The sequence below is a fragment of the Molothrus ater genome, chromosome 19 (assembly GCF_012460135.2).
Source record: "Molothrus ater isolate BHLD 08-10-18 breed brown headed cowbird chromosome 19, BPBGC_Mater_1.1, whole genome shotgun sequence".
Lineage (NCBI taxonomy): Eukaryota > Metazoa > Chordata > Aves > Passeriformes > Icteridae > Molothrus > Molothrus ater.
The window spans coordinates 10,491,404-10,507,826 of record NC_050496.2 but is presented as its reverse complement, the minus strand read 5'-3'; the positions used below and the strand labels follow the sequence as shown (position 1 = coordinate 10,507,826).

The following is a 16,423-nucleotide window of genomic DNA, read 5'->3' as shown; positions in this document are numbered from 1 at the left end:
TATTTTTACCCTCTGGCGACTCCTGAGCCTCATTTCCTCCCTGAGCTGCCCTTCCTCAGAGCAGGAGAGGCTCCTTCACACAGGAAAGCCACCCCAACTGGAAAACCATCCCCTCTTGTGTGTTTAACTGCTTCATCCTGACCAACATGGGGAGACAGCCTGCCAGAAAACCCTGCTGACATTTCAGCACCAATGGAAAAATACGGGTGAGGAGGAAAAACACAACCCAATCCCACCCAGAGCAACAAAACCCCTCTCCACCAGGACCAGAAATTCAGTTTGGTTGGTTCAGACACACACCAAGCTGAGATCCCACCTAAAAACCCCCAAAATCCTGCTTGACACCCGCTGTCCTGGCAGATAATTGGATTTATTTTTATGGAGAGGGTCAGAGGGAACCAAAAGGCAGCCAGGGCCCTGCAGGGCTCACAGTGATCTCTGCTCTGTACAAGGCTTTGATTTCCAGTCCTCTCATTTCGAGTCAGATTTTTAAAGGTAATTTGGGGTTTCCAGGGTTTTTCCAAGCTGCCCCTCAGCATTGGCTGTTTCCTGGCAGTGGCCAAGTGGAGGGAGAAGAAGAGCAAAGAAAAGAGATTTTTCAAGGTGGGCTTGAGTGGAAAGTCACAGATGAGGCAGCTCAGAGTGGCTGGGAAGTGATCCAAAGACACTCCAGTAAGGAAGAGGAAGCACAATTATGTGGGAAACAGGGCTGGAATGGGCTGAGGCAAAGATCCAGGCAAAACTTGAGGTCTCCCTAGGTCAGACAGTCACAGGAATTGAAGTGTCCTGAGTAACTCTGAGGTGACCCCAATGTCTTGTTATAATCCCAGCATGACATCCCTGCTTTCACACCCTCTAAGAGCCTAAATGAGGGGTGTGGGACTCCAGGGGCTCTCCAAAATGCAGTTTATTGTATACAAAATGCAGTTTAATGTATACAAAATGCAGTTTAACATATACAAAATGCAGTTTATTCCGTCCAAGAGGTTACAGCACTCCAGGGTGGTGGGTGACAGAGCTGTGCCCACAGCTGCAGGCAGGCCTGGAGACCCTTTGGTTTTGGTTACAGTGCATTCTATACTTTTCTTTTGGTTACAAAAGAGAAGAAGCCTCATGGCTTTGCTCGCTTAATAATTAATGACACATTTTGCTTCATGTTAGCCCAGTAATGCAAACCAAAAAAAAAAATGTCCCAAAGGTGGCAGAGTAGGTGGGATGAAACACTGCTAGGACCAAGGATTTTTCATATCAAAGCTCAGGGGTGTCTGGGCTTGTGCAAAAACGTAAAGAGGTGGGATGGGGAGGCTGTTAACTTGTTCTTCTAGAGCATGAAAGGACTCCCACAGCTAGTCTGGGAGGTGCAAGAACAGCTGGGAGGGCTATTAGCCAAAACAGCCACCAAGAATCCGGAAAACATGAGGAGAAATGAATCTCAAGCAACAATTTTGAAAGCAGGATTTAGTTCTGAAACATCCATGACATTTTTCCTTAGGTGGGCAGAGATTTTCCAATTCTAGGAATTGTCATAATGCCCATGGCTATTAACATAGGAATAGCTCAGTTTTAGGTTACACTGCATTCTATACTTTTCTTTTGATTACATTGCATTCTATACTTTTCTTTTGGTTACATTGCATTTTATACTTTTCTTTTGGTTACAGTGCATTCTATCCTTTTCTTTTAGTTACAATGCATTATAGACTTTTCTTTTGGTTACAATGCATTCTATACTTTTCTTTTGGTTACATTGCATTTTATACTTTTGGTTACAATGCATTCTGTACTTTTCTTTTGGTTACATTGCATTCTATACTTTTCTTTTGGTCACAATGCATTCTATCCTTTTCTTTGCTGAGCATCTTCATGCAGTAGAACCAATCTATCCCTTAACTTTTATCTATGGCCCATCATAACTCCTGTGATTACCATATTCATGTTACTGTTCTCCAATCACTAACAGTCAGTACATTACAGTTTAAGCCAGAAGTTGTTTTTCAGTTTTCCTGCAGTGGAAAATTCTGAGACCTTTTTTCTCCTTGCCACATTTGCTGCCTTGTTTGCCTGTGCTCTCTTTCTGCCTGGTAAAAACATCTTCTTGTTTGGGGTGGGTTTATCCTTTGCTCTAAGCCATACAAACCCCTTCTAACTAACATAAAATACCCTTTGCCTCCTTGGTTATCCAGCAAGGCTGGCTCAGCAATTCTTTTCTTCTATATCAAAACTTGCTTCCATCTCTATTCCTTTATCAGACTCCACATTCAAAAATCTTTCTGCCCAGCACACAGGTCTGTGAGACTTTCCTGTCAACCTTTCCTCCTTCCCAACACCACCCCACTGAAGGGACACCCAGGGCACAGCCTGGAAACACCCAGATAATGTGCCAGGGGTGGCAGCAATGCCCCGTGCCAGGCAGGCTGTGCACGCCACCACTGCCACAGTAGTTTCATGCTCCACTTCACCTGAGGAAAGGGGGTTTTTAAATGAAATTAAGCAGCCCTATCAGCTTTCCTGATGCTCAAGATAGCACAGAGTCACATTTTCCATGAGAAACCTCAATCCCACAGGAAAGCAAGGGAGCAGTCTTGGTCTAAATGACAAGTCCAATCCAGCACCACAACTTAATGCTGTAAGAGAGAGGAAAAAACCCCAACAGAACAGCAACCCTCAACCACAGGACCTCACAACATCCATGTCAGCCATAAAATACCACAGCATTGAGGTACTCTGCAGGGGTGATCCAAGAAGCTAATTCAATAGAAATGCACTCCCTTGCCAATGGGTATTAATGCTGCAGCAGCCAGAGCTGCTTCAGTGAACCTTTCTTGATAAAAGGCCATTTGGCAAAGTTCAGAAGTTTGCTTAAAATATACAGATGGATCTATTCAATGATATAGCCCCCAAAAAAATAAAGTTTGGTTTTTTTTTTTTAAAAAAAAGCCATAAATCTCAGGCCTCTCTTTGTTTGAAACCAGTCTGGGGCAAGCTGTGTGTCAATCAGATCTATTTATAGTTTAATTGCATTACAGGGCCCAGCACCAAATGCCACGGGAATTATCCACTGCTTACAGCTCAGGGTGGTGGATTTCCAGCATGACTTGCAGGTAAAAACCACCTTAAACCTGCCCCTTCTCCCCTCTGAGCAGAAGGTGTGAGGTGGTGATGGGTCTGACCCTCTGGTGGCAGAATGTACATCCCAAAAATTGTGGGGTAGGGAATATGAGTGCCTAAAGAAATCCCTCAGCACTTTCCACCCTTAATCCAGGTGATCTTGACACTGAGACTGGACAGGGGTGGGAATGCAGGGTCAGGATCTTCAGAAATAACAAATTTAGGCACTTCCCTGCTTTTAGAAAGCTGTGAATTGTGTGAGAGTTAAAAAGGATTAAATGCCTGCAGGAGTGAAACATCAACTTTCTGAGCTCTCCTGCTTTTTACCAGCCTTTAGGAGCACCAGGATCAATACCAGAGAGTCAGGAGAGAAGGGGAGGCCATGAAACTCTGGAGCCCAAGCAGAAAAATCTGTTCTTGCCAGCTGCAGCCCAGAGCAGTGCCCTGCATTTCCCCTGTCACCAGCCTTTATTGGCATTTTCCTCCTTGGTTACTCCTCAGTTATCCCTCCCAGTAAACAGTCTCTAGGCAGCAGATGAAATTCAATAACTGGAGTTATTAGTCACAGACTCATCCCTGTCCCCAACATCCAGGAATTATTCTGTCCAAAAATCCTCCTCTCCAAAGCACCAGGGCAGCAAAGCCCCGTTGGCCACCGGGCTCCTGCAGCTCCTGTGGAGCACCTGGGGCACACTGAGGAGTTGGAGTTGATCACACAAACCCCACAGAAGGATTTGAGCCTCACCAACTGATTCTTCACAGCCTCATTCTTGTCCATGACCTGCTTTAACATGTATTTTCTCCCTTGATTTCCAAAAAAGGTGGAAAAGCAGCTGGCTGAGATTTCAAAGAGCATCTCTGCTTTGCAGCCACCCTCCCAGTTTCACAATTCTCCCATCTGGTGTGAAAAAAGAGATGCAAAGCAGCCCAAAACCCCACCAGTACTGGAATCTCTGCCTTCAGCACCTCACTGTGACCCTTTCCAGCTCTGAACACACTGCTTGAAGCAGCCACACTCACCATAAGCTCTGGGTATGTTGGCCGTTCTTTGGAATTCTTCTTCAAGCTTTAATTGGGGAGAGAAAAAAACAAAATTAGAATTGACATTCTGTCTGCAATAAAATAACACCATGACCAAATTAGGGTTTAAAGACTCTGCAGAACAAGTTCAGCTACTCCTCCATGCTGAGGAAACAATTTAGGGGTTGAGGACAGTGACAGTGCAGGGTAAAAAAGCTCAAGGTCCACCGAGAGACCTGGAGCTACCAAAACCACCACTCAAAACAGTGCCTCTTGCTGGGGGCCAGGCACAAGTGGGAGTTTGGGTGCTCTCCAGCAGGCCAGTGACTCAGGGAAGGACTGAGGCTCTGAGCTGTGCCTGGGAGCAGCGACTGAGTGGCTGCAGAGCACGTGCCCAGCTGTTTGTGTATCACCGCGCCGTTATCAGCGGGGACGCTTCCATGGGACATCCTTTTTTTCTCCTCTCCTACAACAGATGGCCCTGGAGGGTTGTAGCTGGAAGTTATTTTGGTTTCCCTCCAGCAGAAAATAGCTTTTTAAAAGACAGGACGTAATCTCTACTCACTTCCTGGCAGTGTATTTAGGGGAAAGAAACTTGGAGCAACTTGAAAAGATCTTCGCACACGTACGCGGCGGTGGCGGGGAAAAGGTGTCACACTGAGCAAAACAAAAGTGAGAACCTCTGCTAGGATTTGCTGGGGCCCAGAGGAAGCAGAGGACACACACTGAATAGATATTTCCTGCTTGCTGTGTGTAGAGGGCTCGTGTTTAGTGTCATGTTGTGAATGAACAGAGGAACCCGGGGCCCGTACGTGCCAATATCGCCGGCCCGAAGGTTCGGGATGTGTCACATCCTCCCAGCTCAGGAGCAGCCCCAGCCAAGACAAGGTGAATTTGAAGGTTAGCTGTGTCCAGATTTGGTGCAATTCTCTTAATTTAGACCCTCTACAAAACCAATTCATGCCCAGGTTACTAATAGCAGGAAATCTGGTGATAAGTTACTGAAATCAATGTAAATTTTCAGGAATGAAGAGTTATATTGGGATGTGATCCTGACTCAGATATCCCAGGACCTTCCTGCAGTGCCTACAGCTGATCAGACTTCAGGCAGAAGATGAATAAACACAGTCCTAAGCCAGCCTTGATACAGAGTGGCTGTGACCTGGTTTGGTGTCAGAAGGAATTCCCAGACCCCAACAACACAAAACTGGTGCAAAGTTCACCATTCCAAGTCCTTTACACAGAACTGGTGCAAAGTTCACCATTCCAAGTCCTCTGCACAAAACTGGTGCCAAGTTCACCATTCCAAGCCCTTTGCACAAAACTGGTGCCAAGTTCACCATTCCAAGCCCTTTGCACAAAACTGGTGCCAAGTTCACCATTCCAAGCCCATGCCACTCTGCTGGCAGTCAGGGATCTCCAGTGACCCTGGAGGACAGGATTTGCAAAGACAGGAATCACCAGAGTGGCTGTGGATGTAAATCCTGAAGCAGCCACAGCCCGAGCTACAGGACAGAGAGCTTGGAAAAGCAAATCCCCAGAGAGGAGCAGCCTGCCTGGCACAAGCAGGGAAGCAGCAGAGCCAGCAGCACTGTTGGAGCAACAGCAGCTGCTCCAAATCCTCAGCGTGGGCTTGGCAAGAACGGGGGGCACCTTGTGGGAGGGATTTTCCAAGGCAGCTCCCCCAGAGCCAGGGCACAGTGGGCAGGGCAGGTGTCCCCAGCGTGGTGTCACTGGCATCTTTCATGAAAAATCCTTTCCTTAGGATTTCTCCTCCTGAGAAGCTGAGAGGCCTCAGGAACAAAATGTAACCAATGGTTATCTGCTGCTGTGCAATGCAACAGGTGCATCTGGGATTGGTCTCGTGTGGTTGTTTCTAATTAATGGCCAATCACAGCCCAGCTGGCTCAGACAGAGAGTCTGAGCCACAATCCTTTGTTATCATTCTTTGCTGTTCTATTCTTAGCCAGCCTTCTGATGAAATCCTTTCTTCTATTCATTTAGTATAGTTTTAATATAATATATATCATAAAATAATAAACCAAGCCTTCTGAAACATGGAGCCAGATCCTCCTCTCTTCCCTCATCCTCAGAGCCCTGCGAGCACGGTCCCAGCGTGGGGCAGGAGCTGAGCAGCTGGGCTCAGGGACATGGGAACAGGCTGGAACACGACTCTGAAGAATCTAAACACGGGTACTGAGAGTCCCCAGGCAGCAGCAGCTGACAGCTCCTCCCTGGGGCACAGCAGAGCCCTGGCCCTGGTGCTGGCAGCTCAGAACAGTCTCACATTTCTGTTTGTCCATCTGCCATCCTTTGTGGCAGAGCCTGGCACTGGGCTGGGTGGCATTTTAGGGCTTTCCTGGAACACCCAGCCCTGCAGGGAGCCACAGTGAGGGCAGGGGCTGAGTTCCCTGTGCAGGGCTGCTCCAGCCCTGTCCTACAGCACAGCCAAATCCTCCTCCTGCTGCTGCTGCTGCTGCCAGGGCTGGGGAAAGCACAGCAGCAGCCCCAGGGCATGAAGAGAGGGACAGAGACTGGGCAGAGGGGGCCAGCACGGGGCAAAACCTGCCCTCAGAGCCGTGTCCCTGCAGGAACAGTCTGGGGGGATGGGGATGGGGCTGTGCACACAGTTTGTGATAACTGGGAGTGGGGCTGTGTGTGCCACACTGTGCTAATTGGGGCTGGGGCTGTGTGTGCCACAGTTTGGGGTGATTGGGGCTGTGTGTGGCACAGTTTGGGGTCATTGGGGCTGTGTGTGGCACAGTTTGGGGTCATTGGGCTGTGTGTGGCACAGTTTGGGGTCACTGGGCTGTGTGTGGCACAGTTTGGGGTCATTGGCAGTGGGGCTGTGTGTGGCACAGTTTGGGGTCATTGGGCTGTGTGTGGCACAGTTTGGGGTCATTGGCAGTGGGGCTGTGTGTGGCACAGTTTGGGATCATTGGGATGGGGCTGTGTGTGGCACAGTTTGGGGTCATTGGGGTTGTGTGTGGCACAGTTTGGGGTCACTGGGCTGTGTATGGCACAGTTTGGGGTCACTGGGCTGTGTGTGGCACAGTTTGGGGTCATTGGCAGTGGGGCTGTGTGTGGCACAGTTTGGGGTCATTGGGTTGTGTGTGTGGCACAGTTTGGGGTCATTGGGGCTGTGTGTGGCACAGTTTGGGGTAACTGGCAGTGGGGCTGTGTGTGGCACAGTTTGGGGTCATTGGCAGTGGGGCTGTGTGTGGCACAGTTTGGGGTCACTGGGGCTGTGTGTGGCACAGTTTGGGGTCACTGGGCTGTGTGTGGCACAGTTTGGGGTCATTGCCTGTGTGTGGCACAGTTTGGGGTCATTGGGGCTGTGTGTGGCACAGTTTGGGGTCACTGGGCTGTGTGTGGCACAGTTTGGGGTCATTGCCTGTGTGTGGCACAGTTTGGGGTCACTGGGGCTGTGTGTGGCACAGTTTGGGGTCACTGGGGTGTGTGTGGCACAGTTTGGGGTCATTGGGCTGTGTGTGGCACAATTTGGGGTCATTGGGATGGGGCTGTGTGTGGCACAGTTTGGGGTCACTGGGCTGTGTGTGGTACAGTTTGGGGTCATTGGGCTGTGTGTGGCACAGTTTGGGGTCACTGGGCTGTGTGTGGCACAGTTTGGGGTCACTGGCAGTGGTGCTGTGGCCCAGCCTCATCCCCAGTGGGTGCAGCTGTGAGCAGCAGGTGAGCAGCACTGGCAGCAATGAGCCATGGAGTGCCCAGGTGTGCTGAGCAACCACCCAAGGGAGCAGAGGGCACACAGGGCAGTGCAGGAACATCAGGGGTGCAAAAGCTTGGGCTAAACAACAACAAGGACGGGTGTGTGGATGCTTGAAGCCTTCTGGTGTTTCTCTGCATGGGTTGAAGCTTTCTGAAGTTGTATGGTGGCACTCTGTGTATTGTGGCTGTCCCTCCTGTGACATCCCCCCAGACAGGACACAGCCATTCCACACCCTGCTGTCCCTGCACACTCAGAGCCAGAAGCCTCCTGAACCCCCTGTGCCCCCTCCTGAACCCCCCTGTGCCCCTCCTGAACCCCCTGTGTCCCCTCCTGAACCCCCTGTGTCCCCTCCTGAACATCCTGTGCCCCTCCTGAACCCCCCTGTGCCCCTCCTGAACCCCCCTGTGCCCCCTCCTGAACCCCCCTGTGCCCCTCCTGAACCCCCTCAGACAGACTCCCCACACTGCTGTGTGCCAGGCACGAGGGCACAGGGAAGGTTCTGCCCAGAACTGGGGCTCAGAGCTGCCTGTGGGGATGTGCTGAGGGTGAGCAGGGCCAAGCAAAGAGAGGGGGAAGAGGGGAATTGTTACCATTGCGAGGTAAAATCGACGAACTCTGCTGAGAACCTCTCTGCTGGGAGCTGTGGTGAGGGCTCCTCCACCACCTGCTTGAGCTGCTGGAAGGGGGTGCCCCAGGAGTCGTAGGGGAAGCGCAGGATGGCCAGCTCGATCTGCAACACACAGGGGACTCAGGAGGGGACACCCCCTGCCACCAGCCCAGGGGCCTGGGATGGCCCTGTCAGGAGAGGGGACACCCCCCTGCCACCAGCCCAGGGGTTTGGAATGACCCCGTGCCCACCCTGGGTGTGGTTTTGTGGCTCCACACAAATGGGGTTGGTCAGCCTGAAGATGGGAACATTGCAAGGAGATCTTAGAGCCCCTTGCACACCCCACAGCCACTCACCCATCCACCCCACGGGCTTGGGACAGCCCCATCAGGAGGGGACACACCCCACAGCCACCCCATGGGTTTGGGATGACCCCATGCCCACCCTGGGTGTGGTTTTGTGGCTCCACACAAATGGGGTTGGTCAGCCTGGAGATGGGAATGTACCAAGGAGATCTTGGAGCCCCTTGCACACCCCACAGCCACTCACCCCACAGGTTTGGGATGGCTCTGTCAGGAGGGGGACACCCCACAGCCACCCACCCACCCCAGGGGCTTGGGACAGCCCCATCAGGAGGGGACACCCCACAGCCACTCCAGGGGTTTGGAATGGCCCCATGCCCACCCTGGGTGTGGTTTTGTGGCTCCACACAAATGGGGTTGTTCAGCCTGGAGATGGGAACGTTGCAAGGAGATTTTAGACCCCCTTGCAGTGCCTAAAGGGGAATTCCAGAAAGGTGGGAGAGGGACTTTTTACATGGGCAAACAGTGATGGAGCAAGGGGGATTGGTTTGGAACTAAAAGAAGAGAGATATAGATCAGAAGGGGAGCAGAAAATATTAGGAGGGGATTGTTTCCTGTGAGGGTGGTGAGGCACAGGGTGCCCAGAGCAGCTGTGGCTGCCCCTGGATCTCTGGAAGTGCCCAAGGCCAGGCTGGACAGGACTTGGAGCAGCCTGGGGTAGTAGAAGCTGTTGCTGTCCACGACAGGGGGTGGAATGGGATGATCTTTAAGGCCCCTTCCAATCCAAACCATTGTGGGATTCCGTGATTTCCTCAGCACAGCACATTGCTCATCCCCCCCCAGCAAACAGGAGGAACCCCAGGCAGCTCCACAGGCCACCCCTGTCACCCCTGCCACAATCCCTGGGAAAGGCTGCCAGCTCGACCAGCCCCACCCTGCACAGCTAACTGGGCTTTGGGAGCAGATGGGTTCCCCAAAACACCGCCTGGGAACCCCCTGTCCCTGCTCCCTCTGTGAGCGCAGGGAGTGCGGGCTGTGCAGCCATCCTGCCTTAGCCCATGCTGCCATCTCCCGGCAGCTCCGCGCCTGCAGGGCTGACACAGCGGCTCCTCCCTCCTCCTCCTTCCCTCCAGCCTGGGCCACCTGCCTGAGCTCCTCCCCTGCCAACCCATGCCACCTGCCTGAGCTCCTTCCCTTCTCACCCTGTGCCACCTGCCTGAGCTCCTCCCCTGCCACCCTGTGCCACCTGCCTGAGCTCCTTCCCTTCTCACCCTGGGCCACCCGCCTGAGCTCCTCCCCTTCTCACCCTGGGCCACCCGCCTGAGCTCCTTCCCTCACCCTGTGCCACACACCTGAGCTCCTCCCCTGCCACCCTGGGCCACCTGCCTGAGCTCCTCCCCTGCCACCCTGGGCCACCTGCCTGAGCTCCTCCCCTTCTCACCCTGTGCCACCTGCCTGAGCTCCTTCCCTTCTCACCCTGTGCCACCTGCCTGAGCTCCTCCCCTTCTCACCCCGTGCCACCAGTGCCGCTGTGGGCAGGAGAATGAACCCATGAGCCACACCAAGCACTCCTGGTGGCCCTGGCAGACCCAGGTGACCCAACCATGGTGATCCCCAGGTGACAGCCCTGGCAGCCCCCAGGTGACTCTACCATGGTGATCCCCTGGTGACAGCCCTGGCAGCCCCCAGGTGACCCTACTATGGTGATCCCCAAGTGACCCTGCCATGGTGATGGCAGCCCCAGGTGACCCTGGTGACTCCCTGGTGACAGCCCTGGCAGCCCCAGGTGACTCTACCATGGTGATCCCCAGGTGACCCCACCATGATGATCCTCAGGTGACAGCAGTGGTGACCCTGGTGATCCCCAGGTGACCCTGCCATGGTGATGGCAGCCCCAGGTGACCCAGGTGACCCCCAGGTGACCCTGGTGACCGTACCATGGTGATGCCCAGGCTCCAGATGTCAGATTTGACGCTGTATCCCTTCTGGTTCAGCTCTGGGTTGATTCTCTCCGGCTGCCAACAGACACAAAGGGGGGTGAGGAGCAGCAGGGATGTGCCCAGTGCCCTGCCCATGCCCAGGGAGGGTCTCTCAGGTGCCAGCCCAGCCCCCTTGGCCCACACAGCCCCTTCACCCTCCTGGTGGTGCTGGCTCCCATCCTCACAGGGAGGGCAGGCAGTGAAATGGGGCACAGAAAGTGGCACAGCTGGCACCAAGGGCTGGGCTGGTGGAGCTGCCCTGGCACAGCTGGCACCGAGGGCTGGGCTGGTGGAGCTGCCCTGGCACAGCTGGCACCAAGGGCTGGGCTGGTGGAGCTGCCCTGGCACAGCTGGCACCGAGGGCTGGGCTGGTGGAGCTGCCTGGCACAGCTGGCACCGAGGGCTGACAAGCCTCAGTTCTGCTGAGGTCAAGTGCCCCACAAAGGGTGAATCCTGCACAGCAGCTCCCAGGAGCAGCCCAAGGCACCCAGCCCTGGGTGTTTTTCCTCCCCATGCTAAGCACTGCTGTCCCCACGGGGCAAATGGCAACCAGGCACTGGGGAGCAATTCCAGAACCTTCCCCAAGGTCACAGGCAGGCCAGAGGGCAGCAGGAGGGCATGCCCAGGAGATGTGACCTGAGCCATGAGCCATCAGATCAGATCTGCCTCCCCTCCCAAGGGAATTGTATCCCTTGAATTCAGGGCTACTGTGGCATTCACACTTTCTGGAAAAATCCCCTCACCCAGGATTCTTCTCCTGGGAAGCTGAGAAGCCTCAGAGAAAAAGGAAAACAATAATTATCTGATTGCATCTCCTGTGTTTTGCTCATGTGGAATGTGTTTGGAGATTGTTTACCCACAGGTGATTGTTCCATTGGATTCTGCTGTGAGTTGTTTCCACTCTTTGGCCAATCAGGGCCAAGCTGTGTCAGGACTCTGGAGAGAGTCAGGAATTTTCATTATTATCTTTTCAGCCTTCTGTCTGTATCCTTTCTGTATTCTTTAGTACAGCATTCTTTAATATATTATAGTATTATAAAATAATAAATGAGCCTTCTGAGCACATGGAGTCAGATTCATCACTCCTCCCTGCCACAGGGGTCCCTGAAAACACAAACACAGGCTCCCCAAAGGCATCCCCAGGGTAGGTGCTGCTGCTCCTTCCCCCCAGGCTCCTCTGGCTGCTCCCCAGGCAGCTGCTGCACTTACAGCCATGTAGGGTTTGCATCCTGCATCCATGGTTTTAGCCACAGAGTCAACGAGGTACCCGCTGATCCCAAAATCGCACATTTTCACCTGCCCCTGCGTATTGATCAACACGTTAGAGGGCTTTACATCTGCAAGAAGGAACACAGAGCACAGTCACTGTCACCTGGGGGTGCTGGGCCAAGGCACAGCAGCCACAGAGGGCACGAGGAGCCCAGCAGAGCCCAGCAGGGCCCAGCAGGGCCAGGCGTGCCAAAAGCCACTGGCTGTGCTGTGGGGTGTGCAGTGACAGCCCCGTGGGGCTGGCAGCGTCCTGGCAGTGTCCCTGCACCCACACACCCCATCCCTGAGCCAGGGCAGCAGGAGGTGACTCTGAGTGCCACCAGCACACCCCAGTGCTCAGGGAATGGTCACGGACAGCAGGGAGCTCACAGGGAGCAGCTCCAAGGGGCTGGGCAGGGTGGTTCTATAGGGTGGTTCTATGGGGTGATCACAGGGGTGATTCTGTGCCAGTGATTCTATGGGGTGATCCCATGGGGTGATTCTGTGGGATCATTCTATAGGGTAATTCTGTGAGGTGATCCTGGGGGGTGATTCTATGGGTGTTTCTGTGGGGTGATCATAGGGGTGATTCTATGCAGTGATTCTATGGGGTGATCCTGTGGGGTCATTCTATAGGGTGATCCTATGGGGTGATCCTGTGGGGTGATTCTATGGGGTGATTCTATGGGGTGATTCTATGGGGTGATCCCGTGGGGTCATCCTGTGGGGTCATTCTATAGGGTAATTCTGTGGGGTGATTCTATGGGGCGATCTATGTGGTAATTCTGTGGGATGAACCTATGTGCTGGTCCTGTAGGGTGATCCTGTGAGGTGATCCTATGGGGTGATCCTGTGGGGTGTCTGCAAAGGGCTGGAGCTCTGGCAATGCCCTGTAGGTCTGGAGTCATGCCAGCAAAAGGAAAAACCCACGGGGGAAGGATGTGGGGCAGGAAAGGGTGAAAGGGCTGCAGGGGAAGGAGAGAGCAGCAAACTGAGACAAGGATCAAAGGCTCAGACACCTTTGGGCTCTGGTTTTAAGGACACAAAGCCTGACTGCAGCGTGAGCAGCAGCAGGAGAGTGGGAGCTCCCCACCCCATGGAAATCAGGCCAGATTCTCCTCTCCCTGTTGCTGCCAGATTTGTCTCTTCCCATCGTGGCCACACAAATCCCTGCGTGTTCAGGCTCCTGAGGGCAGCTCTGATCCCCAGCAAAAGGGGAACTGAGGCACCCAGAGATGGCAGGAGGTGACAGCCAGGGGAGCACAGAGGTGTTCTCCTGCAGAGCAGGGAGCTCTCTCTGAGGCTAATCCCAAATGGAATTCCAGCACAGGTGACCCTGCTTTCTCTGGGATGCTCCAAAGGGAGCAAAAGATCCTGAAGATCTGTGCTGAAGATCTGTGCTGAAGATCCTGTGTCTCCACATGATAAAGAATTCAATGGAAGAGCTGCAACACCCTTTGAAGGATGCCAGGAGCTGTGTTTGAGCCCTGCTTATTAGAACCGTGGCTTTACACCTCGTTAACATCTGCTCTCTAATCAGCATCCTGCAACCAGGTATCCAAAATCCCCACCCATCTGTCACTAGGCTGAAATAAGACAATTTTCTCTGGAAATCAAACCAGTGCACACAGAAACCCAGCAGCCAGGAGGGATTTCCACCTCCTGGGAGTGAGACAGAAGCCAGAAACTCTGCCCCAGCCACAGGAAGAATAGAGGCAGTGCCACTGCCAGCTCCAGCTGAACTCTGCTGCTTCCCAGGCACTCACACACTCCCTCCTCCTCAGGACAAATTGAAAAGCACCCTTTAAAAATAAAGGTGTCAAGCAGCCACTGCAGGTTTGTTTCTGAGAGTGTGCACAGCAGCTTTGAGACCCCCCAGAGGGGAAAACATAAGAAGGGTTTAAGGAGGGGATCTATGATTTGATTTGAGGCTGGTTTAGGTGTCAGACTGCTCTGCTGCAAAGGGAAGCTCATGGAAGGGCTGAGGATGGGAGGATGAGGCTGGCAGGGAGATCCCTTGTGGAGTTTTATATATAAAACTTACACACATATATATATAAAACTTTATATATATTACTATATTCTAAAAGCTTAAACTCTAATTTTCCACCCTGTGATGTTACACACTTCTATTCAAACTCCACACCCACAATCCCAGTGCTATAATTTAATTTTGGAAGCCTGCTCCAAGGCCTCACATCAATGCAGTTTTCTCTTGGGGGTCAGAGCCTGGCAGCACAGAAAATCTCAAATTCTCAGCAGTAACCAGGCCTCCAACATCCCCTCCCACTGCACACCAGCACAGAGCCATGGAGAAGGGGCACAAACCTGGGCACAGCCTGCTCCTTGGCTTTCCAAGGTCAGGGAAAAAGGCTGAATTTCACCCAGGTGATGGAGCACACCATGGGTTTAGGGAAACACTGGGAGCAGCAGGCAGATTTTAAGGAGCAAACAGCAGCCATCTCCTCTGCCTGGGTTTTGCTGAAGTCATGAGATGCTGGGGAGCATTTCTGCTGTCAAAAGCTGACTTTATCTGGGGTATTTTGGGAGCCCTTGCCAGGCTGAGAGCAGGGCAGGGTGTGCCTGGCACTCACCTCGGTGGATCACAGAGAGCTTGCTGTGGAGATGTTCTAGTGCTTTTACAATCTGAAACAACAAACCCAGAGTCAGTCCCAGCTGGCAGCACCACGAGGAGGAGGAGGAAATGATACCTGGCTTCACCCCCAGACCTGCCAGGAGGGCAGGAAAACCACATCCCCCAGGAGTCCTACACCCTGCCAGCAGCCTGAGGGTTGGTGGGTGCCCAGGACCTTCCTGAGGGCTCCAGGACCTCAGTGAGAAGGGAAAGGAGCTGCAGGAGCCTCCCCAAACCGCCCACTGGGCCAACTCTCCATCCTGGGTGTGGATGGGCACATTCATGGCTTGTAAACCTCCAACATGTGTGTGGATGGGCACATTTATGGATTATAAACCATAAAGGAGCTGCAGGAGCCTCCCCACACCTCACACTGGGCCAGCTCTCCATCATGTGTGTGGATGGGCACATTTATGGATTATAAACCATGAAGGAGCTGCAGGAGCTCCCCCAAATCTCACACTGGTTCAGCTCTCCATCCTGTCTGTGGATGAGCACATTTATGGATTATAAACCTCCAACATGTGTGTGGATGAGCACATTTATGGATTATAATCCATAAAGGAGCTGCAGGAGCTTCCCCACACCTCACACTGGGCCAGCTCTCCATCATGTCTGTGGATGGGCACATTCAGAGCTGCAGGAGCCTCCCCAAACCTCACACTGGGCACATTCATGGCTTATAAACCATAAAGGAGCTGCAGGAGCTCCCCCAAATCTCACACTGGTTCAGCTCTCCATCATTTGGGTGGATGAGCACATTTATGGATTATAAACCATGAAGGAGCTGCAGGAGCTTCCCCAAACCTCACACTGGCACAGCTCTCCATTATTTGTGTGGATGGGCACATTCATGGATTATAAACCATGAAGGAGCTTCAGGAGCCTCCCCACACCTCACACTGGCACAGCTCTCATTATTTGTGTGGATGGGCACATTCATGGCTTGTAAACCATAAAGGAGCTTCAGGAGCCTCCCCACACCTCACACTGGGCCAGCTCTCCATCCTGTGTGTGGATGAGCACATTTATGGATTATAAACCATGAAGGAGCTGCAGGAGCCTCCCCACACCTCACACTGGCACAGCTCTCCATCCTGGGTGTGGATGGGCACATTTATGGCTTACAAATAACATCAGACCAGGCATGGGAATGGCCACATGGGCTGGTACATGGACCAGCCTCCTCCTGGTGCCCACAGAGCAGGGAGCTCAGCTCAGGCAGGGCCTGGCTTAGAGGAGAAACCCCTTTCCCTGCCCTCCTCACCCTGCTGCTACTCACAGAGACCGCGATTTTCCCCAGGATGTCCTCGGGGATCGTCAGGCCTTTGTCAATGACGTGTTTGTAGAATTTGTCCAGTGAGGTATCCATGAGCTCCATGCAAATCCACACATCTCCCTGCAGAGTAAAGCAAGCAGATACCCAGAGATTTGAACAAAACATCTTTCCTTTCCTATTCCTTCCTTTCTTTCCCTTTCCTTGAAATTTCCTTCCCTTTCCTTGAAATTCCCTTCCCTTCCCCCTTTCCCTTTTTTTGTTTTTTTAAACCCATTCAAAGCTGTCCTGGGCTCTCTTTTCCCTGCTCTGGAATTCAGTGCTGCCGTGCACATTCCCTACCATTTAGGGCATCCCCTTCCCAAAGCAGAGCCACGGTGATTTAGGAGCCCAGAAAATTATCAGGAACTGAGGTTCCCAATGCCCAGCCAGGAAAAGCTCAGCTCTGCAGAGCTGTGCTTCAAGCTCTTCAAAAAATCCTCCTTTTCACGTGGATGAAACCAAGCCAGGGCAATTTT

At 52.8% G+C, this 16,423-nt stretch overlaps 1 protein-coding gene across 3 annotated transcripts in view; it reads right to left on the bottom strand.

The window, feature by feature from the left end:
- The window catches only part of MAP2K6 (mitogen-activated protein kinase kinase 6), an 87,510-nt gene that overhangs the window by 35,643 nt on the left and 35,444 nt on the right, over window positions 1-16,423 (bottom strand). For all 3 annotated transcript variants that reach the window (XR_008508708.1, XR_008508707.1, XM_036394340.2), the window contains exons 6-11: window positions 15,912-16,028; window positions 14,589-14,640; window positions 11,956-12,083; window positions 10,705-10,782; window positions 8,449-8,588; window positions 4,129-4,174 (exon numbers count right to left, since the gene is read on the bottom strand). Coding sequence is in view for 1 of the 3 variants with exons in the window: in XM_036394340.2 (XP_036250233.1) it covers window positions 4,129-4,174; window positions 8,449-8,588; window positions 10,705-10,782; window positions 11,956-12,083; window positions 14,589-14,640; window positions 15,912-16,028 (561 nt within the window). In the remaining 2 variants the exon portion in view is untranslated. The remainder of the gene's footprint in view (window positions 1-4,128; window positions 4,175-8,448; window positions 8,589-10,704; window positions 10,783-11,955; window positions 12,084-14,588; window positions 14,641-15,911; window positions 16,029-16,423) is intronic.